Source organism: Xyrauchen texanus, chromosome 23 (assembly GCF_025860055.1).
Source record: "Xyrauchen texanus isolate HMW12.3.18 chromosome 23, RBS_HiC_50CHRs, whole genome shotgun sequence".
Classification (NCBI taxonomy): Eukaryota; Metazoa; Chordata; class Actinopteri; order Cypriniformes; family Catostomidae; genus Xyrauchen; species Xyrauchen texanus.
Window position 1 is genome coordinate 2,818,037 of NC_068298.1, and position 18,903 is coordinate 2,836,939.

The window sequence follows — 18,903 nt, forward strand, 5'->3', positions numbered from 1 at the left end:
AATATGCTTTTGGAGAATTTATTAGACTGCAATGCAATGAAAGAGGACGATCGCGAGGTGTCAGTGTACACACAGAGTACGACTCATTACGTCACAGAATACCTCCCTTTTTACGTCACTTTCACTAGTAAGTGATCTAATTGTCATCGGTGGTGCGGCTTCTCATTGCTTTGTCTTTCAATTTCGTTCGCAATTTCTTACGACCTTAAAGAATTGGTTTATCAGGCAAGTGGATAATGGAGTAATCTTCGCAGAGCCGCTGCAGTGATTGTTGCGAAACGAAATCGCAGCAAAAATGGGACAAAGGAGACGCGCTCAATGGCTGGAGCGGCATATGAAAATCATCTTCGTTGCTGTATCGCTTGTTTTTTGGAGATCTGTTTGGGCACAAATACGCTACTCGATTTCTGAGGAGCAAAAGGACGGAGCTGCTGTGGGAAATATCGCGAAGGATTTGGGTATTGATCACAGAACCTTGAAGGAACGAGGATTTCGCATCGTCTCGACCTCAGGCGAGTCACTGTTCAGAGTAAATCCGAATGACGGCGTCTTGTACGTGAACGGTAAAATAGACAGAGAGGAGGTGTGCGAGAGGAGCACCCCGTGTTTAATCAATCTGAAAATCGCTTTAGAGAATCCTCTCGAGATTCATTACGTGACTATTGATATTGTTGACGTGAATGATCACGCTCCGAGATTCCCGGAGCAGAAAAAGCATTTAGAAATAAGTGAAACGGTTCTTCCCGGTGCGCGATTCCAACTCCAAGCAGCGCGCGATCCAGATAGTGGCAGTAATTCGGTCCAGATTTATAAACTGAGCCACACAGATTATTTCCGTATTGAAATTGTAGATAGAGATGAAGACGGAAAAGTTCCCGTGTTGGTTTTGCAAAAGCCGCTTGACCGAGAGATAACAAAACGCATGCAAATGCACTTGACTGCTTTAGATGGAGGCAAGCCACCAAAGTCTGGAATGATGGAGATCACGATAGATGTGATGGATATAAACGATAATGCCCCTGTTTTCACCAAAGACACTTACACTGTAATGCTGAATGAAAACGCACCGTTAGGCACAACGATTTTAAGGGTTAACGCAACCGATTCAGACGAGGGTCAGAACGGAGAAGTTGTTTATTCATTAGGACATAACGTCAATCACAAATTACGTAAACTCTTTGATGTTAATCGAACCACAGGAGACATTATTGTGACGGGTCTTTTGGATTATGAGGTCAAGGATAAATATCAGATTGACATTCAAGCATCTGACAAAGGAACTGCTCCTTTAACAACCGATAAAAGTGTCACTATAAAAATCGCCGATGTAAATGATAACGCCCCTCAGATAGAAGTGACGTCATTTTCAAGCGCAGTTCCCGAGGATTCCAAACTTGGCACGACAGTGGCTTTAATCAGCGTTTCTGATTTAGATTCTGAAATGAACGGGAGAGTCTCCTGTTCATTACCTGAGGACATACCTTTCAAACTAATGCCGTCATCACAAGATAATACTTATTCATTAGTTACAACGTCATCTCTTGACAGAGAGACAGTATCTCGTTATGACATCACGTTAGTAGCCAAAGATGCTGGACAGCCACCACTGTCTTCTGTTAAAACTATAACTGTCCAGGTATCAGATGTAAATGATAATAGTCCAGAGTTTTCCTTTTCCCCTTATGCATTTTATTTGTTGGAAAATAATGCTCCAGGCAAATATTTATTTTCTGTATCCGCTTCAGACAAAGACACAAGTGAAAACGGTGTGGTCAGCTATCAGATATGGAGAGATGGCATTGCAGAAAACAAATATACATCTTTCATTAATATAAACTCTGAGAATGGGGAGATTTATGCGCTGAAGAGTTTTGACTTTGAAACTGGAAAAACGTTCAATTTCCAGGTTGTTGCTACCGACTCCGGAAGTCCGTCTCTGAGCAGTAACGTGACAGTGAACGTGTTTATTCTGGATCAGAACGACAATGTTCCGGTGATCTTATATCCGGTCAGTGCTAACGGTTCTGCTGAGGGTGTGGAGGAGATTCCCCGCAATGTGAACGCGGGTCATTTGGTGACTAAAGTCCGAGCCTATGACGCAGATATCGGATACAACGGCTGGTTATTATTTTCACTGCAGGAAGTTAGTGAGCACAGTCTCTTTGGTTTGGACCGCTATACAGGACAGATAAGGACCCTTCGCTCATTCACAGAAACAGACGAGGCCCAGCATAAACTGGTCATACTGGTCAAAGACAATGGGAACGTGTCGCTCTCAGCAACAGCGACTGTGATTGTCAAAGTTGTGGAGCCCAAAGAGGCTTTTGCAGCTTCTGATGTGAAAAACGCAGTAAAAGACGAGGAGGAAAACCACGTGACATTTTATTTGATCCTCACTTTGGGCTCGGTTTCAGTGCTTTTTCTCATCAGTATCATCGTGTTGATTGTAATGCAGTGCTCCAAATCTACAGACTGTTCATCCAAGTATTTACAAGAGGCAAATTACGACGGGACTCTGTGTCACAGCATCCAGTACAGATCTGGAGACAAACGGTACATGTTAGTTGGACCCAGAATGAGTCTCGGTTCTACTATAGTCCCGGGCAGTAATGGGAATACTCTAGTGATACCAGATCGGAGGAGCAGGAGAGATTCTGGAGAGGTAAGAAACTGAAAAGAGAGAGAGAGCTTCTGTTTCACAGCCCTGCTTGTTGTTTGTGTTTCCTATCAAGCAATTAACAGCAAGAGGTCACATGTTTTTGTGCATAGAACCAGATTGTAGTTGCAGCTGGTTTAATTTACATTACTCTTGGCAAACCTGCAGATTTATATGCTCTGATTCCTGGTTGTGTGTATGCGAAGTACCCATCAGTTGAACTCTACGGAAATGCTTGTTTATAAGGGCCCTTCGAAGCAGCTATTTATGAGCCCTTAGGTTTGGAATGACTAATTAAAGTGGCAACCACGATCATTCCCCGTAAGTGCCCTTCGGAGGCAAATTTATCCCGTTTGGAATCCAGGGCCATCTGCCACTGCTGTCTGCTGCCCCTACACACTCTCATGGTGAAATCGTAAGGATTCATATGACTCTAAATTTGGCTAATTCGTATGATATCGTACAACTTTCACGTCAGCCAATGCGTCGCTGGACATTGTTTCCATATATTTCCTGATTTTGTCTCACACAACAGCTTCCTATCATGTTTACACACTCTATTGATTGGTTAGATTCAGATAAGGGGTTTGGGTAAGGGCATAATATTAATAAGTATGTCCTTAATGCCTCGTGTGCGAAAAGTGCTCTTACTTCCGCATTAGACATCCGGGCATTTGCGCGTGATGAAGTCATAAAAATGAATATAAACGATTCCTGAGAAATTACCAACTTATAAAATATGGCGTGCAAAAAATATTAAATTATTATTTACATAAATCTGTCCAAATTGAGCTGAGTTTGTTGTTAAATCTGACAAAACTGTACCAGTTTTACACACGGCACCCCATAGTACTACAGATAGTGTACTAGTGTAGATTACTGTCAATGTCAGTGCCAACAATGTGAAATAATGGATGGGGGAGGGTCTATCTATCTGTCTGGCTGGGATTTGTTTGTATAATGTATGTTACCCTTGTATTTTGTATCATACTCATCACTAGGGGGCGCTTGAGCGCTAAAAAACCCTGGTATTTAATCTGGTAGTATGACAGAAGAAGTCAGTTTGTTTGGAAGAGGGAAGCATGGGATTATCCTAGCACCTCCAGCAAAACTCAATGGAGTCCTGGTTGAGAAACTTTGTTTCTAGTTCAATCATGTAAGTTTGTTTCTTCTTGTGTTGTGTATTTGTTTTAATTTGATGTATATAGTTTATCTGTGAGCTCCCTAGCTAATGCTAATTATTTTTCTTTTTGTAGATTGGCTCTTTAAATCTTGTTTTATATTGTCATTTTGAAACTTTATATGTAGTTGCAAAGGCAGTACATATGTGGATATCAAGTGGTTTCTCCCCAATGGATTGTTCTCACTGCATTGCCTTGTGGATTATCAAATATCCAGAGTACAAGGATTTAACTCCGTGAACTATCTTGGTTTTTTGGATTATTTGAAGAGCACTTGAAGGGTGATTTTTCTATTTTTTGTATGAGTGGATTTTCTTCAACATCAAAGGGATTTGGACATCATCCTAAACATTGACCATTCCATACTTGCCTAAAGAATCACTCATCTACGACTTTAACTGATCTGATAAGCCTTTTTTATTTTTATTGTCATTGCTGTTCTTTTTCAATTGGTTACTTTACAGACTGTCTTTTGGTATATTGTTTTGACTGGTTTCATTTCAATTCATTCTCTTTCTCATGTACATAAATTGTTCTGTTTATTTCTTCTGATTTACCCAAAACCCCAATTCATATAAAGGTATAGAAGTTATTTCTTTTCTTTAGTGTTTTTGACAACACACTGGAAAATCTAATAAGATATTAAATAGCATCATTAATTTAATAGTTGGCTGGCCCCTCCTGTTATTCAGATAAGTGGCCTGTGGTTATAACAAACAGTTTAATTTTGTACAAAATGGAACAAAGGCTGCGTTCGTCATGACATCTGAGGGTTTTATTTATTGCATTGGCAATACTCTTTTGGACAGGGATTTGCACACAAATCTTGTATTATGTTTATGAGGAGCAAAGTCAGAACTGCGGTTGGCAACATCGCTAAGGATTTAGGACTAGATTCCAGAACATTAAAGGAACGAGGATTTCGGATAGTTTCAACCTCGAGCGACACTCTGATCAAGGTTAATCAGAATGATGGGATTTGAAGTGTCAATGGAAAGACAGATAGAGAGGCTGTATCCGAGAGAAGCAGCTTGTAGCGTCGTCAATCTGAAATTGCCCTTGAAAACCAGCTAGAATTCCACTACATATCGATTTAAATTCTGGACCTCAACAATCATGCCCTGACATTCCTGGAGAAAATCAAAATCCGCCTTACCTGGAGCTCGGTATCAGTTACAAGCAGCAAGTGAACCAGATGGCGGGATGAATGCAGTTTGACAACAGTCATAAAAATAATTTCTGGATAGAAGTGAAAGACCATGGAGAGGATAGAAAATGCAATTTCTAGTTCTTCGAAAGCCTTTGGATAGAGACACCAACAGTAGAAACAAGCTGCTACTTTGCTTGATGGAGGGTGTCCACTGAAGTCCGGGACAATGGACAATATGCCGGCTTCATGCAGGATGTTTACTCTGTAATGTTTTATGAAAATGTCCCTGTGGGCACAAACTGTTTTAAAGTTAACGCTAATGACTTGGATGATGGTCCCAATGGAGAATTTTTTACACATTTGGAAAGGATATAGACAATAGGATATTAAAACATTTTGATTTAAACTCCAGCACTGTGATTGACCTGTTCCACTCACATTAGATAATAGTATAACCATAAAAATCACTGATGTAAATGACAATGCACCAGTGATAGAATTGATAACATTTTCACAGTGCCCGAAACTCTAAAGTAGGAACCACATTGACTTGAATCAGTTTAATACTGCTGTATAATTTACAAGTGTTCCATCAAGCCGGATACAGAGCTGTCTCAAGAAGATGTGTCCTGACACGAGCTCTTGACCCCGTTGTCAGACCTCAGTGTGACTCCCCCTAGTTACTTATCAGACTTTGAGCTTCCAAGTGTATTTCATTGGAAATATCAGTCACCCAACAGAGCAGAAACGTCTTTCCCTGAACTGAGTGAAGATGTGGAGCCACAAGGAGCAACTCCATGAAGTTTACTTCCACACCCTCTGAACATCATTCAAATCTACAGCATTGGCAGACATTAGATCAATGGAGTTCCATCAGGGAAATCAAAAAGCAGCATACACATTCTTTTCCTTATTCAGACATACCAGCAGAGATCTAGGACCTCTAGCAATTCAGAAAATTATTCAATAACTTCTCCTGCCCTTAAGCCTTGCCATCCTGTCCAACAGAGTACAAAGGAGATTGAGAAGCCTGTACCAATGCCTCGAACGAGACAGACCAAGAAAGTGAGTGAGAAAACTGAAGGTCAACCAAATCGGGACTGCATTTCAGACCTACTGTAGCTGAGAGACTGAAGCGGTTAGAGATGTCAGCATATCAGATATATTCACAACCTACCTTACCTCATCAGTCTTCTTCCCCAAGTTTCTCAACCTTCGCCAGACCTGATGACTCCTTTTAACCAACCCAGATTGGTTCACCATCAGTCTGATTAGCTCCCTCCACCTAGTCAAGAGAATACATATTTACATTTATGCATTTGGCAGACGCTTTTATCCAAAGTGACTTACAGTGCACTGGAGCAACCTGGAGTTAAGTGCCTTGCTCAAGGACACAATGGCGGTGGCTGTGGGGATCGAACCAACAACCTTCTGATTACCAGTTATGTGCTTTAGCACACTACGCCACCACCACTCCGCATATGCATCTACTTTAGAAGGCAAGCACCCACCATTCTTCTGCCCCTATTGTGACAACCAAGAGCACTTTTTAAATAGTTGTTCCCATTTTAAGCATTTGAATAGCGAACAGAAGGTGAATTGGATTCGCACAGTCAATTGTTGTTGACAGTGTGGATGAGGTCATAGAGCAGCTAATTGTACCCTCTGGACCCTATGCAAGAGCTGAAACCATAATCATTTGCTTGTTCTGCATGATGTGAATGATAGATTTTTAGAAAAAAACGGCTGAGCTTTCAAAGGAGAAATCATTGTTTGGAGGCTTATGCCAAATTGGATGATTGGTCCGAACGAACGATTCTCCTTCATTCTGCAGCGCAGCAACTTAGGTTGAAAGGTCAGCCAGTGTATTTAGTTCTACATACAGTACGTAAAGGTCTACACATCCTACGTGGTACTGCTGTGTCATTTACAGTCTCTCCTGCTTTCCAACCTTCAAGATTCATGGGGCATGCATTGCTGAATCCCTTGGACTGGCTGAACATGCTTATCCAATCAGTGAGTTACAGCAAAGTTATCAGCATCTACAGAGATTACCACTGCAACAGATTGATTCTGTCCAACCTGTCGTCCTCATCGGGTCTGACTATCCCCATCTTATCACGACGGTTGAACTTGTGCATTTTGGTCCACCAGCTGGACCTGCTGCTATTAGAACCCACTTAAGGTGGACACTGCAGGGACCTACTCATGAGATTCAACATGGGTTGAATCAGTTATTGCTACCAGGTCCCACTCTGGGCCCTTCCCTGATGTCAGTCTTTGTGAGGTTCCATTAGCACAATGTAGCTTTGAGGAAGACATCAGAGGGATATTTCACCAGGTGCTGCTGCTTCTAGAAGATCGCCCTCTATTGAGATTCCTCTGGAGAGACCATAAAAAAGATAAGCCGCTCCAGGTGTATGAGTGGCAAATTCTTCCCTTTGTGCAGCCCCTGCTGTGCAACATTCACCTTACAAAAATACATCCTGGACTACAGTGAACCCGAGGAAGATGTGGGATTATGTATAGAAAAGTGCAGTTCAGAAGAGGAAGCCAAGTCACTGGCAACAAAGTTGCAAGATCTTCTTGTCATATGCCATCCCATGCAATATCATCCAGCATTGAGTTGTGGTTGACACAAGGTCAACCAGATGCTCAAGAATCCACACTGGGAGTACACTGGTGCTGTTGTTTGGGCACATTATTCTACAAGAATCTTTCCATCGAATGTTCTGTCCCTACAATGTGAAACATCTATACAGTCTTGGCTAGTCAATATGCCTTTGGGTTATATTGTCACTTACACCACAAGGGCCAAGGTACTAGTCCAGCATCTGTGGGACAAGAAATGGGAATGGGACGATCCCCAGCTACCAAATGATTTGCTTCAGGCTTAACAGCTTAGGAGAGAGAGTTGATAGATCTCTAACTGATTTTTCTTCCAAGGTGTTATGTTACTCCTGAGTTGGAGACCTCCCAGAGTGTTAAAGACATTCACATCTTCTATGACACCTCAGAGTAAGCCTACAGCTCTTTTGCTTACCTGCACACCAAAGGTCCTCAGGGTCACATAGAGGTAGCATTCTTAGCAGCAAGGTTTAGAGTTGCCCCCAAGAAGCAGCAGTCGATTCCCCAGCTAGAGTTGTGTGATGCTTTAACCAGTGCCCAGTCTTCCCATACGTCATGTTTCCCTGTGGTCAGATTCCACCACGGCGTTAACATCGTTCAGGGCTGAATCATGTCTCTAAGGTTTTCGTCAGAACACGGGTGGTGGAGATCCATGAACTGACTGACCCAGAAGTATGGCGCTATGTGAATTCAAAAAGCAATACTACCGACAATATTACACACGGTAAGACACTAGCAGAGCAGTCCAATTTGAGTCAGTGGAACCAAGGCCACCATTCCTCCTTCAGTCCCCTGATCAGTGGCCTAAGGGTCCTCTCCTCCACCTAGAGGATGAGGATGAAGAGCTGAAGCGAAACACTTTCAGTTCTTACCTCCAGTCCCAAGTGGCCTGATAGCAGTCAATTTCAAACCTACGATCACTTGGTTGCAGCCTCTGCCAGGATATTGCACAGGGCGGCCTCAACCACCGATGTCCTTTATGAAAGCAGAATTAGCTGTCAACCATGAAGCATGAAGTCAAATTTTCCTTACTGAAATCATCTACTTCAAGTGAGTAAAGTCTTTAGCAAAGAGCAGTTGTCTCCTGCACCTCGCTCAAGAGTTTGATCAGAATTTACAATTCATCCTGTTGTCCTTGACGCACGACACCCCCCTCACAAAGTTGATTATTCAGGATTTTTATGCCAGGTTACACCATACAGGACCAGAACGAACTTTGCAGTAGTGTGATGCAAGTACTGGATACTCCGAGGGAGGGAAGCGATTTGACAGCGTCAAAGGGTATGCATAGGCTGTCGGACATGGAAGGGTAAACCCAGTATGCCCAAGATGGCTGATGTGTGAGGGGGTGAATATTCCTGAGGACACACTGGGAAAAAAACTCAGGCAACAATTAATTTATATATTATTATATGCAATATGCAATCTATTGCTTAACGTATTAAAAGTATTTCCCAAAGTCACATTCGGTGAATCAAGTAAAAACAATGCCAGAGGAAAAAGATAAATCCATCATCTTGTTCTCCAGCCTTTATGACAGAACCTAAAAAATTACTTGTTTATCGACTAGAGATAGGAGAGAGATTTGCCAGATCTCCAACTGATTTCTCTTTCAATCTCACGATTCAGTTCAATGTATGATATGAGGTTCACGATTCGATATTATTATTTAAATTCAATATAATAACACTTAAATGACAAAGTATGGTAGAAATTGATTATTTAAAAATGTTTAATAGTTTTTGCAAAATGCATATAATTTCTCATCAAAATAAAGTTATTTTAATACACAATATAAATGCTCAAATTGTAAATGATAAGAGTTTCTTATATACCTTTCACTATAAGAAAACAATCACAAAAACATGCCGATCAGGTGCAAAACAAGCAATAGAACTGAACCGAACTTGAACTGAACCTGAAAAAGTATATGAAAGTGTACATTTTATCTTTTAATAATCTGTTTAATCATAATTATAATAATCACATTTAGGCTAACATTGAGTTGACTATCATTTGTCTCCACGGCATCTACGCACAACTTGCCACGCACCCCACCGAGAGCGAGAACCACATTATAGCTGACCACGAGGAGGTTACCCCATGTGACTCTAACCTCCCTAGCAACCAGGCCAATTTGGTTTCTTAGGAGACCTGTCTGGAGTCAGCATGCCCAGGATTTGACTACCAGGGGTGGTAGTCAGCGTCAATATTCGCTGAGATAACCAGGCCCCCAAGTGAAGACTTGAGTATTGAATAATTGTTTGATATATTCTGTACATAATGACGGTTTCTAGGGGTAGAGTCATCCATAAACCCTGATGCGATGCTTGCACAAAAACTATATTGTTTTAGGTGGATGGTAAAACTTGGAAAAGGAGGGGTGAATAATAATATGGTTAAATTGATTTAATCTCAATAGTGTTCATTTGCTCATAGAAAACAAAGGAAAAAGTCACATGCTTGCAATTCACCTCAGCAATGCTTTTGACTTTTCTCATGGTAAACTGACACACACACACACACACACACACACACATATGGCAATAAAAGAGGTGAATGAAAATGAATCTTTATTGGTTTTCTGTGGGTGTTTTTATGGGAATGTGGATCTTTCAGATCAGTTTGAGGAGTGCCTATGGTTTGCATGTTCCACATTTGATCGTAAGTGTCATGCAGTGTGGGACTCGCACTGGTCTGGTCTTGGTCTTGACTCAGTCTTGCCCTGCCTTGGTCTCGACTGGGTCTCAACCCCTCCAAGTCTTGGTCTCAATACACTCTGGTCTTGACTTGGTCTTGGTTTAAGTGGTCTTGACTGCAACACTGAAGTTCTCTAATATTTTCTTAAGAATAAAAAGGCTTTTGACATGGTCTGATCAGCCTGATAATGGAGTTGTCTTGTCAAATAGCCAACAACAGTTCATTCAACACTGGTAAATCGTAACGATAAATTATCTTATAAATGAAAATGAAAATCTCAGCTTTCTAATGTTATAATTATTGTTTCTAAGAACTCAAAAGATCAATAGGCTTTATGTAGCGCATCCGTTTGAATTAGCATGATTGGTCACCACATTAAGAAGCTTTAAAACATCATTTATTGTTTGAATTTGTTATTTGGTGATAACATTTATATGGTTTACAAGGTGCACATAAAAATATCATTAAACACAAAACCGCCAAAAACATTTTTGTTTTGGTCTAAAATCACATTTGTACATAAACGGCCCATTACAACTTGAGACATGGAAAAACCCAGCTCATTCTTTAAACATCTTACCTTTTAGGATTGAAGACAACTATGAGGTTATCCTAACTTTAAGATGTTATTTATGATGATTTTTATAAGAAAAAATGTTTGGTTGAGAATCTGAATGCTGCTTAAGATAAACACTTTTGTTAGAATTATTTCAGGAACAGAAAATATAAGTTATAAATTAAGATGAACATGATCGTTAAGAAATTTCATGAATCCGGCCCCATTATCTATCTGGTATCCATGGCAACATGCATGTTCTTATTTGTACTCTTAGCAAAGAAGAATAGAATAAACTGAATCGGGAAATATGAAGAGATCAATGGAAGATGTTGTCGGTGAGTTCTGAAGTGAATTTATTTTGATCAAACCAAATAAATCAAGATGGAGAAGTCGATGCTGTAATTTAGTCAGCAGATGGTGTCAACAGACTCAACCCCCTGCGAACAGGACTCAGAAGCGTGTGTGAGAGTGGAAGGCAGTCGTCGTCTCAGTAGCGTGTTTCTATCTGTGTATGTGCAGTAGGTTGTGTTGTCGTGTGTATCTGTGGATTGTCTGATCACTGTCTATTTCTGTGTAAATAAACATTGCATTAATGAGGTTGCTTTTATGAATGTAGCGCTCGGATGACAGCTTGTTTGTTTAATGTCTTACTGTGTGTGTATTTATCTCTTTGTGCTGAGCACCTTGGGCTGTTACTCATATTTAGTCTGTCAGGCAGACAGGATTGGCCTTATTCTACATTACTACACACGCGCGCACACACACACACACACACACACACACACCCCAGCCCCAGTGCTTTCATGTCTTCCTTTGCTCTGCTTTTCTGTTCCTTAAAATATGCACGTGACAAAATGCATCTCTTTCTGCTGTTTTTTTTAATCCGTTTTCCTTTTCTCTTTCTAAACAATAATAATATATAAGCGAAGGCAGGGATAACACATTTTTGTTTTTACCCATTTCATTAGAAAATATTTGGCCTAAAGCTTTAAAATGATCTCTGAAACGTCTTTGACATGTGGAGTCATTAGATGTGTTGATTTGATCTATTAGAATAGAATCTATTTAACTAAAAGTGCATGATCGTTCCTGTTACATTCATAATTGAGGCTTTGCAATTTTAACATAGGAATGTGGTTGTTGTAATAGACTTTTAATGTGCACATTAATATGCAAAAACATCCCCTAATAAAACATGCTTTTTATGTAGTCAGTTTATAGTCTTTGTGGAAGGATTTGCTTTTTTGTCAATGTCAGTTTATATCAGTTGCATGTGTGCATTTCTTGTGTGCTTGTTTACTCCGTTCTGTGCCAGTGGGCCACATTTAACCTATTAGTAACAGTCAGTAATGGCCTTTATGAGCTGTCATGATAGCCGTCAGCCAGATCTGTTTAGAGTTGGTCTACAGAATTAAATATAATCTGTTGTTGCTGATTTTTTTTTTGTTTCTGCTTCTAGGATGTAGACATGCAGAAATTGCTTGAATTACTTGGAAAACATGATCAGTTTCACAGCCTTTGTGATACTGCACCTGCTCATTGTAGTGCCAGCATTTCTTGAGACACTTTGAGTTTTAAATTGCTGTCTTAGAGGATGATGAAATCCACAGTCATGCTGTGTTGACTGTCCTGTACTCATGTCCAATCGGGTATTGCAGAAATCAGCAGAATAATCAGTCTGCTACAGCACACACACACACACACACACACACACTGCAATCTAGCTACTTTATAGTTCAGCATCTCTGTGTACTGCAGCATCCTCCATTGGGAAATGATTTGTTCAGTGTGTTTGAAAAGGAGATATTAATTTTGTTGCAATTTGAATGTAATCTATCTCGGTTTCAAAAACTCCGATTTCAGATTCTAGCTATTTAAATCACTATAATATAATTACTTTAAGTATTTGGCGTGTTTATCAATGCTTTAGCACCGAGCTCTTCAATATAACCACATAATTATATTTTGTGTATTCGATTATTTAAAATGTTATAATAGAATCACTTTCAGCTATTCAGGTCTTTTAACCCATCCCAGTTGCTATGGAAACAGCACACATGGAACACTGTTTCTTTGTTTACTGATTTCAGTTGCTTTGGTAACGGGATGTGTTGTGCAGACATTTAAGAGTGTTTGATTTTCATACATTACAGTGAACCGTTGTATTTGTATTGCTTGTTTATTTACTTTGCGTTGAATTTGCTGCGGTTTAGTTGGAAATGATGTGATTTGGATCTGGTGTTTGTATCATGGGCGTGTCATGAGATCTGCTCCAGTTAACGTTCAAACTGCAGATCATTTTGAAAGATTATTGCTTTAAGAGAATATACACCATAAATGATTGTTCATTTTGGAAGTTTATTATCACTCTGTTTTGCAGTTGTGGTCTCTGATTTAATGGTTTTTGAAAAATATGGCATTGAGCTAAAATTAAACTTGCCGAATGGGCCGCGATGGCTAAAATGAGCCACTGCCTTATGCAAAACTGAGCGCAAAACGGCGCCGCGATATGCAGAAAAGGACAGCGAACACCCCCTTCCACCCACCCACAACTTTTGGGCCAGCTGATATGTAAAATCCTGGACCGATTTCTCTTCCAACTTCAGCCCTGGGAAGTATGAAAAGAATTCGGACATATTAACTCCCGGGAATGTACGCATGGTCCCATGAACAGAATATATGACGTGATGACAACCGTGAAAATAATCCATGCAAGTTCATTTAAACAAGCGCCATTTTAAGCACAATGAGCAATATTCTTTGTATATAGAGTTACTGTTGATAACGGCCTCCCGCTCCGGCAGGTTCTCTGCCATTTGTTTTAAATCCAGCGTTTGAACATGATGTCTCCTCAGCTTCCGATGCATTGTGGGATAGGAAAGTGTTCAACCGATCCACACTTCGGATTCCCGCCTGAAGTTGTTGGTCATCCGGGCATTTCTCGCTTACTGTCTTATTGTCACTGTCTGTCTCCCTCATGTTTTCCAAGGACTCTTGAAGTTTCCCCCCCGGACTACATTTCCCATGGTACACTGCCCTCATCAGCCATCTGTTCCCCATCTGTTCCCCATCATCCTCACCTGTCTTCTATTCCCTCATTTGTTCCTTTTGCATATAAACCCTCAAGTTTTGTTCATCCATTGTCAGTTCTCGTCCGTGTAACACTTGTGTTTGTTGATTTGGTTAATGGCACTCCACATTGTTTTATATCTTCATCTTCTTCATTAAAGCCTGCAAATAGATCCATCACCTTTCGCCTCTTCTTCATCTTCACTACAACAATATGTGACACTTATGAATACTGTTTTTGACTTACTATATAGTAGGGAATGGATATTCGGGAACTCAGGAGCTCATATATATATATACACACACACACACACACACCACAGTGACCCTCAGTGTATGTGTGTATATTCATTTATGTGTCAGTATATGTCAGTTCTCTTCAGTTATTTAAACACTGTGGTCTTCAGCAGTTCTGAACCTGTCTTGTATTTATTTTTTTATATTTGTTAAACTAAATGTAATTATAGATTAAAATGTAGTTCTGCTTTTGCAATATTGTATTGTTTACATTCATGCCAATAAAGCCCCATTGAATAGAGAGAGAAAGAAAGAAAGAGAGAGAGAGGAGATCAGGTCCATTCTTTAGTGGTTCAGTACTTTAGTGGGTCACATCAGTTCTGCTTGTGCTTCATGTGGTTATAAGTAGCTTTGTCCTTTATATCTCAGTCTGCAGCTGGCCTCAAGTTTCTCTCTCTCTTCTCTCTTTTGCTCTCTCTCTTTTGCTCTCTCTCTCTCTCTCTCTCTCTCTCTCTCTACTCTTTATATAATCTTTGATATATGAAGTCCATACTAATCACTTGAACTCTCTTTAAGGGCTGGCATGGCAAAAAAAAAAAAAAAGAATCTTGATTTTCATCCAAGTAATGGATGATTCACAATTATTATAATTTTTTAGTTTTTTTTCAACTTTAAATTGTATTTCAACATGATTCAAATTGTATGTTCTTTATTATAATGCAAGTCAACCTGGTTAGAGACATCCAAGTTATTTTCATTATAGGAAACAAAGGTGTGCGAGGGAAAACTGTACAAAAGCACCAAATGCACCACGGGGGATGTTGTCAATGTAAAATAAATGAAAGTCTAATAAACCCACATGTTCAGAAATAATAGAATAAGAAAACTGCATAATAATTATTAGCCAGTGTAGGTATTAAACCAAGTCTACCTAGAAAGTTATCTAGAAATCAAAAAGAAAAGGAGACCGTTCATCAACATGCGCACGCCGAGGCCGGTTATGGTCTTAAACCGGTGTTTACGTGCATGGACGAAGCTGAGCTACAATCATACTGGGAATATTACCGCTGTCTTTTACATCAGCCTCCGTGTTGTTAACCTGTTCAGTTGGAGCACGCCACACACGTGCAGCTGATCAGGTTTTACAAATGCGCTGCTCGTTTTTTCAGCCACGCTTCCAAAGTTTTCATTTACGCTCCCTGAGTTTTCGTTCTCAGTTCTGGCACAAACCGGGTGGGCGGGGCTAACTAAGAGGACTTCTCATTGGCTGGTGAGTTTTTGAGTGACAGCTCTTTGGCCTGAAAGTAGCGTTCAATCAGTAAAAAAGGGCTCTGCTTCAGTTGTTGCGTGTAAAAGTGTGAGAATCTGCAAGGGGCTTGATATGGATGCATTTAGTTTTTAGTGATATATTTAGGCGTTCACTTTTGTATTTTATGTATTGGTCAAACTTTATATTAGGTGGTCTAAACCTTTTGATACACAATCCCCCCACATGCAGTATAGAATTTACCAGCTATAAATGTAATTAATGTTAACAAATGATCTTTTCAAAGGTTCAACATTCATATCTGATCTGTTTCACGACAGCAATCTACGGTGGCCGACAGAGCTCAACGTGCTGCAACCTAAAGAAGACGCATGCAAATAGAAAAAAAACGCATGCAAATAAAAAAACACCCGCAAATTAAGAAAACATCTTCATCAGTTTCACAACACACGTGTGCTCCAAATATTCACAACACAACCAAATACAGAAACGCGCTGCAAGTAACACAGAACACAACGGAAATGTTTCCGGGGGAACCAAATAAGTGACGAACCGCGCTGGGACGTGCTTACAGCAAAGAACTGATATTGACAAGAAGTGAAAGCCTATATTTTTTTTTTATAAATAAACTATAATATTAAAATAATATTGTAATATATTGTATATAGAAATAATATTATATTGGAATATTATACTTTTTTATAGTTCTTCTACTCTTTGCTTACAGCTCAAAATTCTACTTTATTTTATTTATTTTAACTTTTTTTTTCCGCAAAACATACAGAGATTAATTTATGACATACAACTTGTATACAATATACAAAATGTATTAACAATATGTTCAATATCATCAGAAATGAGAAAAGAACAATGAGCTGAAAACTAAAATAAATAAAAAAGATAGAGAAGAAGAACATCATGAAGGAAAGATATTAATCTTTACATTCTCTCCATGGCTCTGAGTTACACTATACAAATTGTTTAATGTTATGTTTAAATTTTCATAAAGAAAAGTTTCATAAGAAGGTGTAGGTAATGTAGGGTCCAATGTTTTAAAGTTGAGACACTGACACACAGATATATAACGGATATATAAAACGCATATTTTAACAGTTTTTTTGTAAAGTAAAAATAAATTTATTTGCAACCGTTATGATAACAGCATTATATTTCTGTCCTCAGAACAGCTATTCAGCTGATGGACAACGTGCTGCGTTGTCATGGGAACATCCCAGGTGAAAATAATTACGTTGGAAGTTGTCTTTCATTGCTCCCTTCATCAAGTGCGTTCCAAACGGCTACATAAATGGCACACTAGTGCCATGCTCACTCCAAAGTCCCACTTGAAGAGCTCTGCCGTCTGCCCTTCGAAGGGAGTAGGGCATAGGGATGCTCACGTGCAATAAGCACGTCCCAGCGCAGTTCGTCACTTATTTGGTTCCCCCGGAAACATTTCCGTTGTGTTCTGTGTTACTTGCAGCGCGTTTCTGTATTGGGTTGTGTTGTGAATATTTGGAGCACACGTGTGTTGTGAAACTGATGAAGATGTTTTCTTAATTTGCGGTTGTTTTTTTATTTGCATGCGTTTTTTTTCTATTTGCATGCGTCTTCTTTAGGTTGCAGCACGTTGAGCTCTGTCGGCCACCGTAGCAGTCCTCCAGAAACAGCAATTGAGTTATCTGTGCAGGAGTACAAATGAAAACATGCGATATCAAAACGGGACTTTTATTATGAAATCACGATCACCAGATGAATCCAGTTCAACACTCTTGGGTCAATCGTCCATGACAAGCGCTCATTGACAAACATCCAATAGCACCTTTTGTCCATAAAAGTGAAAAATGTGAGAAATATTGATATATTCTCCATTGTTACATGAGGTCTCGCCTTCGTCATCGTTCTTCAACAAACTGCAATCTGAGCAGCATTCATGTTGTAAAACTGTATATGATCTGATATATTAGAGTCTCATAAACAAAACCAGCCCGTCTCCAAAGTCTATTTTTAAAAATGTGGCGTAGTTTTATTCATAATAGTCGAGCAGTGCCGTCAGATTTAGTGTTGTCTTGAGAGGCGGAGCTTAATTTGACCCTAAACGCTTCCAGCGATTTTACAGAGATTAAAGCTGCAGGAACTCATTTATTATTCGATCATCTTCACGTTTGAAACGTAACTTCTTTAGACTCGTGACTTTGAGAACATTGTATTTCTGGGTTGTTTTGCACTTTTATTATTGTTTTTATTAGATTATAAAAACACGTTCAGCACAAAATATTTCCATTACTATAAACTTCAGCTTCTCTAACTTTAAAAAATAACAACATATATTAATTCTGAAACTTGTGAAATAAAGCCCAAAGTGTCTCTTTCAAAAGATGCTACAACTGTGTCCAAACTCTAAAGTGTCCCGTAAATACAAGCATTTCAGTTCAGGTCATTCTCATGGTTTGTGATCAAAAAAGGGGACGTTCATCAACATGTTAACAACTATATACTAACATTAAATAAACGCAAGACTATGTATTGACTGTGCAACTACATGTTGTTCTGCAAAATTCCCACATTTGCTGCTACTGAGTTTGAGGGTCGGGTTAGGATTAGGGGTTCATTAAGTTTTTGGGTAAGGGTTGGTTAAGGTAACGGTGTAACTAAAAATGTAATTAAATGCAAGTATTTAAATAGTATTTAATTACAATGTAACAACATGTATGTACATAAGTACATTGTATCAAATGGTTAATTACATCTGGTAATCAGAAGGTTGCTGGTTCGATCCCCACAGCCACCACCATTGTGTCCTTGAGTAAGACACTTAACTCCAGGTTGCTCCGGGGGGATTGTCCCTGTAATAAGTGCTCTGTAAGTCGCTTTGGATAAAAGCATCTGCCAAATGCATAAATGTACTTAAAGACACCTAATATAAAGTGGGTCCTTTTCTCTCCCAATGCTACTTTATCATGACAAGCTTCCAAAATCCCAACCAAGCATGGAGCTTGTTTTCACAGGGTGTAGACCTTCGGTAGTATCGCATTGCAATCCAAAGAATGTTTTTGTTGGCATTTTTTAACGGCTTCAAATGTGGCTTCTACAAAACCAGCTGATTGGTTGATTTTAAAGTTTGAATGAGTTTAACTTTAGAAATCACTTTATTAGCGCAGTTCTGCAGACATTGCGTTCATCAACATTGCGGTCACATACAAGATAATATACAGAATACACAACACTCACTGAACAATATGTACACGTGATACACAATATCCATATTACATAATACACACATTGTACACAGTATACAGACAACAAAAGACAATATTCACAAAATGATATACAGATAGATTTTTAGATGTATAACACTTCATGAGGACGGCAACGCATTAGAGACTTGTATCTTTTCATATATTCAGTGTTCCTGTAGGCCTACTGTAGATTTAACGATCAAGTATAACTGAATTAATC

General features: G+C 39.4%; 1 protein-coding gene and 1 pseudogene across 1 annotated transcript; both read left to right on the forward strand.

Annotated features, from left to right (window-relative positions):
• Positions 1-18,903, forward strand: part of LOC127663413 (protocadherin gamma-C3-like) — a 33,198-nt pseudogene that overhangs the window by 2,891 nt on the left and 11,404 nt on the right.
• On the forward strand, positions 145-2,674 carry LOC127663415 (protocadherin alpha-8-like). Its single transcript, XM_052154998.1, has one exon. It carries the CDS (start codon positions 296-298, stop codon positions 2,672-2,674), a length of 2,379 nt encoding a protein of 792 aa, XP_052010958.1. The 5' UTR covers positions 145-295.

Bases quoted from the DNA above. Each gene is read 5' to 3' on its own strand.
- LOC127663415 (XM_052154998.1), top strand. From the start codon at position 296: ATGGGACAAAGGAGACGCGCTCAATGGCTGGAGCGGCATATGAAAATC.